Here is an 11670-nt window from a genome sequence, read left to right as displayed (position 1 = left end):
GGCGCTCGGCTGGCGCTGCCTGGGTGGGTGGGGAGGGGGGGCGGCAGGCGGAGCCAGTCGAGCGCCGGGCGGTTTCCAGGGTAACGGGAGCGGGGTCGGTGCCGGTACCGGGGTCGGTACCGGGCCAGTGTCGGTGCCGGGGCCGCGCCGCTCCCGCCGCTCCTATGGCCTGTCACGATGCCATTTCATGGTACCAGAAGAAGGTGAGTGCGGCGCGGGGCGGGCTGGCGCGGGCCCGGCCGTGCCCTCAGCCTCCTCTCCCCTCAGATCGGGGCCTACGACCAGCAGATATGGGAGAAGGCCGTGGAGCAGACCCAGATGAAGGTACCGGTACCCGCGGCACGGGGAGGAGGGGGCGGGCCCCGCGCCCCTCGCCGCTAACTCGGCCCTGTGTTCCGCCCCGCAGGGCTTCAAGAACAAGCCGAAGAAAAAGGGGCACATCCAGCCCGACCTGATCGATGTGGATCTGATCAGCGGTGAGCGGTGCTGGCTCTGTTCGCTCCCCTCGGGGACAGGGATGGCACCAGGGAGCGCCTGGAGCTGGGTCAGAGCAGGGTTAAAGTGGATATCAGGAAAGGTTCCTCCCCCAGAGGGTGCTGGCACTGCCCGGGCTCCGCAGGGAATGGGCACGGCCCCCAGGCTGCCAGAGCTCCAGGAGAACACTGCCAGGGATGCCCAGCGTGGGATTGCTGGGGGTCTGTGCAGAGACTTGGCCATCCCTGTGGGTCTCTTCCAGCCCAGGACATTCCCTGATTCTGCAGGTGCACCCCAGCTTTGTGCAGGGTGGACGAAGCAGAGCCTGCCCTGCTGCCAGGGGAGCCCCTGCCCGTGGGCACTGAAACCGTGAGAGCAGAGCGGGAGCAGCTCGGGGTGGCTCTGCAGGAGGGGCTGGGTGGGCAGGGAAGGGGCAGGGGCAGAGCTCTGAGAGAACACAAGGAGCTGCTGGGACTGTGTCACTTTGAACAATGCCCAAAACCGGGCTGCTGTCACCCCTGTGCAGAGCTGGGGCTGCCCAAAGGGGAACTCCAGCAAGGCAGCTCTTGTGATTCACAGTTAATGATGGCTCGTTCCCCCTTTAATTCCAAGGCTCTACCTTTGCCAAAGCCAAGCCCGAAATTCCCTGGACATCGCTGACAAGGAAGGGGATTGTGAGAGTGGTGTTCTTCCCCTTGTTCAGCCAGTGGTGGATACAGGTCACTTCCCAGCGCATTTTTATGTGGCTCTTGGTGCTCTACGTTATGCAAGGTGAGGGAACAGGCTGTGCCATAAACCTTCTCCTGCAAGGAATGTGACATCAAAGAACGTTTGGATGTGGCTCCCAGGGAAATGGGTTAGGGGTGGACTCAGAGGGCACAGCCAAGCTTAGTAAGTCTGTGATTTTGTACTCCATAATCTAAAGTGTGAGGATCTTGTCTGGAACCTGCTTAATGTGCATTTCACAGCGTGTGGCACTAGCAATTGCAGAAATTAAATAATAATACAACAAAGCAGAGTAAAAACAAATAGTTGAGACAGACTCTTTAATTTTTGCCTTGGTGCCATTCCCCCTTTGCAGTCGTAGCAGTGGTGCTGTACTTCATGGTGCCTGCAGTGAGTGCCAGCGAGGTGATGGGACCGCTGTGCCTTATGCTGCTGCTGGGGACAGTGCACTGCCAGATCGTGTCCACGCAGGTGAACCGAGCTGCAGGCAGCAACGGGCTCAGCCGGCGCCGCAGGTCAGCACCAGCAGAGGGCCCTGGGTGGGGTCACAGCTGGGGCTGGGTCCAGCTTTCCTCCCTCAGGTTGCTGCAGCAAAGATTCCCTCCTGGTTTTGTCCCTTGTGCCTTTCCCCCTGACGTGCTGGGGGTATAGGCAGAATTTTTGTATCTGGAAGTCTATTCTGCATGGCTTCAGAAAAATGGCATCCAAAAAGCTGCTCAAATCTCATTCAGATCTTTTTAAAAACTCCTTAAAGTAGCTTCTTACACCAATTTAATTCTCCTTGTCTCAAACCCAGGAAGTTACGCAAGGCTGTGGGTGTGGATGGGAACAGTTGGTGCTCTCCTGACAGAAGCAGCAAGGAGGAGCAGGCTGGCTCTGCAACTCTGCTGACCAATTTATCCAGTCTGCTCTTCCAGAGGAGGTACGTGCTCCCTGCTGGCTTTGTGCTGCTCGTGACTCTGGGGGCAGTTTGGTACCTGGGGAATGAAGGCACAGCCTGTGCTGTCACTGACATCCCCACAGCCTGCCAGTCTTTAAAACTTTCCTGCTGATGTGGGAAGCTGATTCCTCAGGAATATTTAGTATGTCCTTATTAGATCATATAAAATTAGCCTGTGTAAAATTAGATCATGTGAAACCAAGTGTTGGATGAGCTGCAGAATGTGGTGGAGTTTATTTTTATTTATCAGATAAGTGACCTTGTTTGAGTGCTCAGATTATATTGCTGTTTTAGGTGATTTCCAAAAGCAATTGTGCCTTCTGGTTTGGGCAGTTGTCTCACTTTGGCATCTTCCTTCTCTAAAAGTAGCTCAAGGAAAAGGAGGAGAGATTGCAGGGGATAATATTTGATTGTTTTCTCCTGTGTTCCCAGGTGAATTTCCTGGTGAGTTTCCAACTCACAGGTGCTTTCTCTTCATGAGGACTTTTTTCTGAATTGCTCTTATTTTTTTAAAAATAAAAATAATGAAAAATTTCCCCTCGATTTAAAAGTTTTAAGATACTATTAGGGTTACAAAAGACATGTTGAATGAGGGTGAAGCAGATGTAAATCTTTTTAACAGACTCAGCACACAAAGCCTGTCAGCCAAAGAAAATGATTTATCCCTTAGGTATCTTGTTTGATGCTGCACCTGTGACAAGGGAAGACCAGAATGTTTTACCCCAAAGGGTTTTTCCCTGACAAAAGCATTTAATTGTACTTTCTCTCCTAGGAATAGAAGAGTAAAGCTGGTAGCTGAGAAATGGACTGAGACAGAAAGTGCTGTGAGTGCTACGGGTGATGGCATCAAAGCCAGACAGGCCAGATCTGAGCACAGGCTGCTGCACTCCAAAGAGAAAAGTAAACTTTCTGATGGGGAGAGGAGCCATCAGGTACTGCCAGGGGAGATCCTCTGAAATCACACTTTCAGTGTGTTCTTTGTGTGCCAGAAGTGGGTGGGTATTTAACTGGATGGTTTGGTCTGATACAAGATATTCCCTCTTTTTGCTCATGTTTGCCTGCATTAACCTAGAAACCCCTTTCTGCCTCTCACTGAGCAGCTGAAAAGGTGCTGTACTTTCTTTCCATCATCAAGAATAGAATTCCAGAGTAGTTTGGGTTGGAAGGAGTCTTAAAGCTCATTCCACCCCCTGCCATGTGTAGGGGCACCTTCCACCTTCTCTCCTTGAGGAAAGAGAAGGAGCTAAAGCATCATAACCTCTGTTGAAAGCTTTGAAACATAAAGATTTTGGGAATTACTCGAGTTTCCCCTGGCCAAGTTGAAGAACTTGGATTCTGTCATACTGTGCCATCCCACCTCCTCTCTGTGAAGCATTTTGGCCAGGGGCAGAGCTCATGGTAGGGGCACAGCCCAGGATTTTGGGTTTCTTACCCTCCAGCTCGTAGATACATCTGGGCTTAAGGTGCTGGTAAGGCACAGCCAAGAGCTGCTGCTGCATCCTCCTCTTGCTGCCCTTCCCCAGCTCCAAATCCACCCACCCAAAATTCTCTCTCATTACCTCTGGGACAGGACAAGAGCAGGGGGAATGAGTTAAAAGCTGAAGTCTCTGATGCCAGCAGAGTTGTGGTTCTGTGGGGGCCGTGTGCTGCCTCTGCAGGCATTGAGGGCTGTGCCAGGGGGCAGCTCTGCCCCTGAGCCTTTGATGGGGCTCAGGCTGGCCCTTGGTGGGGCCTTGGCTGTGCATTTCAGGAGGATGGCACCAACAGGGACGGTGTTTCTGACGAGCTGTCGAGCGAGGAGGACGCTGAGGATGCCGAGGCCGCGGCCCAGCGGCTCCTGCTGTGCCCCAGCATGGAGGGGGCTTCCAGTGACAACAGCTACGAGGAGAAGAGGAGGAGGCCTCTGGTTTCTCTCAACCAGGCTGTCTCACAGGTACCCAGCTGGGGTTAGTGCTGTTCTCCACACCTTGTTTTGCTGTGGATAATGAGGTGGTTTTCCTTTGGTCTTGGCAGGTGAAGCAAGCCCTGAAAGCTGCCAGAGACTCTGACAGTGTTGTGGAGTCTGAGCTGGAATCCACATTGTACAGGCAGGTATGGAAGTAAAGTCAGGAGAGGGAGCTTTCCCAGGCCTGGCAGGGGTCACAGAACCAGAGAAAGGGGTGGGCTGGAAGGGACCTTAAAGCTCATCTCATTCCAACCCCCTCCATCAGAACAGACAGTTATGAAATGGTTGTGCTTCAGAATCCTCAGGTGCTTCAGAATCCTCTCTTCCATCCCTGCTGCTTGGCAGCCTTGTAAACCTTCACAGTGTTCACATTGTGCTGCTTTGTTAAACAAAGCACAAACAAACACACAAACAAACAAATAACTAACTCTGCTGGCAGCAAAGGACCGTCCAAGCTGCCTCTAATTGCTCCTGCAATTGCTCTTGTGGTTGGGAGGCAGTGCTGTGCTTGCAGCTTTTAAGCTAATAAATTTTGATTTTAAAATCACAGACTATCCTGAGTTGGAAGTGACCCATAAGGATCAGGTCCAACTCCTGTAATGAAGGAATAAATCTATTCTGTGAGAATATACTCGGTCACTTCATTACTTTGGTTTTTTGCCCCTACCTGAAAACAAAATATAAATATGTGAATATCAAGTTATAAATATGGAGATATATCAATTAATACAAAATAGAAATAAAATATTAAAACAGATTATGCAAAAGACATTGAAAAGGACATTTTTATATTAAAATGAGTATGTCAGTTTTTATTTTGTAGGTTGGGAATGGACGTGGGGAATTAATGGGCCCTGTATGATATATATATATATATATTATATATATAATATATATATAATTACATATATTATATATATTGTGTATATATATATAATTATATATATATATATATATGCATTTCTGGTATAGAAATGCTTTTTCCCCCAAACATTGTCTTAAACCATTTCCGCCGTGTGGGTGCAACTGGAATTAATGGGCCCTGTATGATATATATATATTATATATATATAATATATATATAATTACATATATTATATGTATTGTATATATATATATATATATATATATATATATAATTATATATATATATATATATATAATTATATATATATATATATATATATATATATATATATGCATTTCTGGTATAGAAATGCTTTTTCCCCAAACATTGTCTTAAACCATTTCCGCCGTGTGGGTGCAACTGGGATCACTCAAAGCTGGGGTAGAAGAGGAGGAGAAGGAGAAGGAGAAGGAGAAGGAGAAGGAGAAGGAGAAGGAGAAGGAGAAGGAGAAGGAGAAGGAGAAGGAGAAGGAGAAGGAGAAGGAGAAGGAGAAGGAGAAGGAGAAGGAGGAGGAGGAGGAGGAGGAGGAGGATGAGGGGCGGTGCTGGCTGTACACACCAGCTAGGGCTCTGAGCCGTGCCGTGCTGCAGGACCCCAGGGCGTGCCTGAGCGTGGCGCCGCGGAGCTGCGGCGGGAGCCGGCGGGACTCGGAGAGCACCCGGCAGGACTCGGAGACCGAGGACATGCTGTGGGACGATCTCCTGCACGGCCCCGAGTGCCGCTCCTCGGGCACCAGCGACAGCGAGGAGCGCTCCCGCAGGGACTCCCGCCGGGACCCCAAGGAGGACGTGTTCCAGCAGGTTGGTGATGTCCATCCGGGAGCTGGGAGGGCTTCTCCTCTTCCCCATCCTCCCAAGCATGAGTGGCACACGGGGATGCTGTTGGTGTAGGGTGAGCAGCCTGGCTGAAGCCAGTCACACTGGAAATCTGAAATTGTATCAGTCAAGTCTATCCCTCCCCTCTGCAGGGCCGCTTATCCCAAAACAAAGTATTGAACCCAAAATGGAATTTCCCCCTCAATCCAAATGAGTTCCAGGCAAAGGTGTTACTTACAGCAGGACAGAAAGAGCTGAGCCAGCTTCTGCTCTCCTCTCTCTTTTCTAGAACCATCTGTTTTGGCTGCAGAACACCAGCCCAGCGTCTGCCAAAGTGAGTGCTCTGATCTGGGAAGGGAATGACTGCAAGAAGGTGGACATGTCTGTGCTGGAGATCAGTGGCATTATCATGAGCAGGGTAAGGGGGCTGTGTGGCATTGCAGCCTCTCCCTCACACTGCAGGAAACAACCACCAAACCCCTGGAAATAGCTACACATGCAAATATTAGGGGCAGTGTGAAACTCATCCCTCTCCAGCTTCAAAGATGGTTGTCCCACGTGTTCTTACTGAAAAATTGTCTAACCCTCAATTTAGGAGGTCTCTTGAAGACTGCCAAGTGCTGATTATCTCTGATTGTCTCTGCAGGGTGCTGAAAGGGGGGGGTTGATTATTTGGCTGATTGGTTTTGGGGTTGGACTGAAAGGGGTGGGGTTATTTTAGTCTCTGTCCTGTGAAGGGAAGGGGAACTGACTGCTTGTCTGAATTGATGCTGCCACAACAACAGGCCTTTTCCCTGGTGCAAACCCCAGGTAATTATCCCCTTTTCTATTCCTGCTTGCCAGGTTAATGCCCACCAGCAGGGAGTGGGGTATCAAATGCTGGGAAACATCATCACCATCGGATTGGCCTTCCTGCCATTCCTCTACAGACTGTTCCGCACGGACAACCTGGAGCAGCTCTGCTCCATCTCTCTGATGGAGCTTCTGCACATCTTCTGTGGAGCCCCTGTCAGCACCCCTGTGCTCATCCTGGCTGCCATCAACTTCCTGGAAAGGCTGTGCTTGACCTGGATGTTCTTCTTCATGATGTGTGTTGCTGAGAGAACCTACAAGCAGGTGGGTTTGAAGGTGCTGGTGCCTTTCAGCAACCTGGAGAGCAGGAATAAAAATGGGATGATGACCTTAAAGCTCATCTCACCCCAGCCCTTGCCAAGGTCAGGGAGGGGAGTCTGGGAAGGTTCTTATTGACCACTCACAAATTATACCAATCAATAGCATTCCTGGCTCCTCTGTTCCCCCCTTACCTGTCCCCAAGGTCTTACTGTGCCCCCTCTCTGCTGCCCAGAGCAGCTGTGGCTGCCCCATCCCTGGAAGGCTTAAAGGCCAGGTTGGACAGGGCTTGGAGCAACTTGAATGGAAGGTGTCCCTGCCTGTGGCAAGGGCTGGAAAAGGATGAGCTTTAAGGTCCCTCCCAATACAAACCAATCTGGAATTCTATGAAAACAACTGCTGCTACAGGGGTTGAGCACCCAGGTCTCATGCTGAGCTTCCCCAGTGACCCTTTTTGCCAGGTGCCACTGAGAATCCCAAGCAGTCTGTTCTGGTTTTTTACACTAATTTATGGCTCTGGTTTTACCTTGCAGAGGTTTTTGTTTGCCAAGCTCTTCAGTCACATCACATCTGCTCGGAAAGCCAGGAAATACGAAATCCCTCACTTCAGGCTCAAGAAGGTGGAGAACATCAAGATCTGGTTATCCCTTCGCTCCTACCTGAAGGTGAGTCCTGATCTGGGGTTTGGTTATTGCAGAGGGGGTGCCAGTGGCAGTGCCAGTGGCAGTGCCAGCTGTTTGTGGTGAGTTTTGCCTGCACACCACACCCAGCCCTGCCCCTGTGTGCTTGTCCCTGCAGAGACGAGGCCCCCAGAGGTCTGTGGATGTTGTGGTGTCCTCAGTCTTCTTACTGGCTCTCTCAATTGCTTTTATCTGCTGTGCCCAGGTGAGATTTTAACCTTTGTGGTTTATAAAGTAGGAAAAACCTTCCCAAGTGCTGGAGGCTTTTCTTTCGCCAGCCTACAAAAGGCTGAGACTGCCAGAGGGACAAGGAAAGGCACTTCATTGCCTGTTGGTTGGACAGAGGGAGGGAAGAGGAGGAACAAGGCTCCTTTTCTGAGCAGAAAGAAAAAATATCCGATTCCAAGGTAAAGGCAGGTTAGAAATGAGACCTTTCCCTGTAACCCCGTGTCAGGAGTGATTTACACTTCCTGAGAAGAGCAGTCAGTGCCTGTAGAGCACACAGGGCTGGCCAGAGGAGCAGCAAGGGCAGTGCTTGTGCACCAAGAACAGGCACTTAGTCAGTGACATTTGGTGCTTTGTTTTCTCCCCACACAGGTTCTTAAGGGCCACAAAACCTTTCTGAGTGCAGCTTACAACTGGGAGTTCCTGATGTGGGAGGCAGCACTGCTCCTCTTCCTGCTGCGTCTGGCATCTCTGGGCTCTGAGACCAACAAGAAATACAGCAACATTTCCATCCTACTCACTGAGCAGGTAATTCCCTCCAGCTTGTTCTCCCCTGGGCTTTGTGCTTTGTTCGGATATAATTATTGTATTTCAAACCAGCTTAAATACTGGAATCAAAGTTTAAAATGTAGAGATCAACCTTGTGTTGGCCAGAAGGCAGCAAAGCACTGGTCAGCATGGGGGGGGTGAGCTGGTCCTGTTGGGCCAGACTCAAACTCCAGAGTTCTGGATTATTTTGAACTCTGGGTTCATGTATGTTAACCAAAACAATTGGAAAAGAATCAGTGCTAAATTCACTACCTCAGGAGTGACAGCAGGCTGCAAAATGGCTCCAATTTAGTTAGGAACCATTTGGGGCTGGTGCTGGAATATCAACCCTGGCCTGTGGTGTCTGTCACAGATAAACCTGTACCTGAAGATGGAGAAGAAGCCAAACAAGAAGGAGCAGCTGTCTCTGGTGAACAATGTGCTGAAACTGTCCACAAAGCTGCTGAAGGTGAGAGGCTGTGCCTGAATGGCAAAAAGGAGTTATGGCAGTGCCATGGGCCCTGCCCTGCCCTTGGCTCTCTGAGTTAGTGCTCACAGAGGGGATTTTTCAGTGCTGCTGCAGCTGTGACAGGAGAGGGAGCACACAAGGCCAGTGTGGGTAATTAGTGCTGGGAACTCCTGATGAGAGTGGTTTAGCTGAGAGGAGAGGCTGGAGTGGGCACAGCTGCTCCTCACTGCTCCAGTCTCATTTTCCTGCAGCAGCTCTGATGCTCCTCAGTGCCAGCACCAGGGAGGGGTTTGGGAACGGGGTGAGCAGAGTCTGGGAGTCCCCACATTGGGCTGGGTGATTCTGCAGCTCTGGGGCAGCTGCAGAGCCTTTGGATTCAGCAGGAGATGTCTCTGGAACACTGGAAATTCAGTCTAAGAAAGGACACAGAGGCAGCCCAGTCTGTGGGAGTGCCAGTGCTGAGCTAAAGTCAGAGGGTGAATTCTCTGTACTGGGGAGTGCTGATGGAGCCTTGTCCTGTCCCTGCAGGAGCTGGATAGTCCATTCAGGCTGTATGGACTGACCATGAACCCACTGATCTACAACATCACACGGGTTGTCATCCTCTCTGCTGTCTCAGGAGTGATCAGTGACCTGCTGGGATTCAACATCAGAGTGAGTGTCCCTGTCCCAGGCAGCAGGACAGCTCTGGGGACACCTCTGGGGTCACAGCCCTGGTTTGCAGTGGGACCCAGACCCCAGACCCTGCTGGGTGTGTCCCCACCTCCCTGGGCCAGGTCTGGGGGGAAGGACAGGGCTCACTTCAGTTTCAGTTCCTGCAGGTGAAGCTGTGAGAATCCAGGGTTCCTCCCTTTATCCTCCTGGGGCTCACCCTGAAACTGGAGCTCACTGAGCAGAGCAGGATGGGCAGGAGACACAGAATGTTACTTGGAGGTGAAACCATTCCTGTTAGACCCAAACTCCCTTTCTTGTCTCTTTGCAGTTATGGAAAATTAAACCATAAACTGGCAGAACATCAGCCCTGGCCATCTCCACCAGCCACCAGAGAAGAGAACCAGCAGAAAGAAGAAAACTGACAGAAATCTGTAATTCCAATCTTTAAACAGATTCCCAGTGTGTGCATCAGAAGTTTTCTTTCTGCTTTACTGCTCTACAACATGCAGAGTGAACTGGTCTCATCAGTGGTGCCATCCCATGGCAAGCACAGGAAAACTGGATTGGTGGGGCCAAATGCTGGCACTGAGCCAGCAGGAGCTGTGTGGGACATCAGACTCTAAAGCCATACAAGAGCTGCAGTGGGGGACACCAGTCCTGTAAAACTGACTCTGGTTCTGTAAAACCTGGGCCTGGGCACGTGGCAAGGAGGGACTGAGCCCTCCTGGCCCAGTCAGCCTTGCTGGGGCTGCACTGGAATGTGCCAGGCTGGGAATATTGGCTGCACTGAGCTGGCTGTGCTGAAGAGCTGTTCTGTCCCGAAAGCTCTGTGTGCTCAAGGCTTTGCCTCCCTCCTGGAGCACCCCAGGATGCACCAGGTGAATTCCCCTTCCCTGCTGCCCATCCTGTGGGGGCTTGTGCTGCACAGAAATCATTGAGGACAGTGGGTACAGGAGAAAAACCTCTCAACAAACACTACAGGCAAAGTGTTCATGAGCTGGAGAATGCTTTGCCTCATCTGTTCCCTGGAATCCTCAGCTCCATCCTGTCCTGCTCCATGGTGGGGGCAGCTGGGGAGGAAATCTGGGGGGAAAAACCAGCTTTGACAAAGACTTCCTCAGGTCCATGTTCAGAAAGGTCATGGAGAGCAGGAAGACATTTGAAGGCTTCTGTAACATTTCCCTTCACTGGCTCCAGTGGCTTCTATTTATTAGTTGGGGAAAGAGCAAAAACTGAGGAATTCTCATTCCTTCACAGGAGGGTGAAATGGCAGAAGAATTTTTGGTAGTAAATTGTTTACAGCTATTTTATGTGCAAGGAGAAGTTGTGAGATGTAAAAGGAGGTGACATTTTTATATAGCAAAATGTCCAAATAAACCTGCAGGACAAGCACTTCATCATTGCCAACGGTTTCTACAGCACCTGATGATTTTTATACCATATTTTAAACATGTTACTGGAATGGGGGGTCAAGGAAACATCCAATAATAAATTGCATTTGTTTTCCAGAACAGCAGCATGTTTGTGGGTAAAACCTGGCTCACAGCCCTGAAAGCCAACCAAGAGCCTGGTTTAGTGCAGAACATGAACTGGAGTTGGGTTTTAAGATCTGTGTAAGAATAAAGAGTGATTTGCAGGTGTGTCCCCAGTCAGAACCTCAGGAGCCTGAGGGAAGGGCTGTGCAATAGGTAAATATTTACAGGCAGCACATCCATCCATTGTGGGGCTTTGCAGGGCCACGTGGATGCAGGAAGCACAGAGGAAGCTTTAGGGAGGGGAAATCCCACCCTGACTTGTGGTTCAGCTTTTGAGTCTTCCAATGACATTCTGTTTTATACATGTATTTGTGTTTGTTTTTCATTTATTTTTGCTCTTTTTTTGCAGTTCTATGTGCTGCAGGTCTTTGCTATTTGCTGTAGGGTGGCAGAAGGAAAATATTTTATCCCCTAATTTGCATATGCAATAGAATATTTGCATAATTACTCATTAATAATTATTCTTTAGTGCTCCATATGGGAGAAAGTGAGGTGGAGAATAATAGTAATAATATGAGAGGTGTTACTCCAATCCGGAGCACTATTTATGGGCTTTATGCACTATAAATAAAAAGAAGAGAAATAATAGCGTCTGGTGCAGAAAATGCCACGCTGCCTGGAGGCAATTTTTAATTTATTTAATTTTAAAAGTCTGAACAGT

The 11670-nt window shown here is 49.8% G+C and overlaps 1 protein-coding gene across 1 annotated transcript; it reads left to right on the top strand.

Moving 5' to 3' along the window:
• The first annotated feature begins 35 nt into the window (after positions 1–35).
• Positions 36–9942, top strand: PHTF1 (putative homeodomain transcription factor 1). The gene is made up of 18 exons (XM_074528080.1): positions 36–203; positions 268–324; positions 407–476; positions 1087–1245; positions 1556–1715; positions 1997–2122; positions 2913–3072; positions 3891–4073; positions 4154–4231; positions 5584–5793; positions 6098–6226; positions 6652–6924; positions 7452–7583; positions 7717–7803; positions 8196–8351; positions 8725–8820; positions 9349–9474; positions 9803–9942. Exons 1-18 carry the CDS (start codon positions 165–167, stop codon positions 9821–9823), a joined length of 2262 nt encoding a protein of 753 aa, XP_074384181.1. The 5' UTR covers positions 36–164; the 3' UTR covers positions 9824–9942.
• The last annotated feature ends 1728 nt before the right edge of the window (positions 9943–11670 follow it).

The sequence above is a fragment of the Zonotrichia albicollis genome, chromosome 28 (assembly GCF_047830755.1).
Source record: "Zonotrichia albicollis isolate bZonAlb1 chromosome 28, bZonAlb1.hap1, whole genome shotgun sequence".
In the NCBI taxonomy this organism is placed as follows: domain Eukaryota; kingdom Metazoa; phylum Chordata; class Aves; order Passeriformes; family Passerellidae; genus Zonotrichia; species Zonotrichia albicollis.
This window is presented reverse-complemented; position numbering and strand designations above follow the sequence as displayed.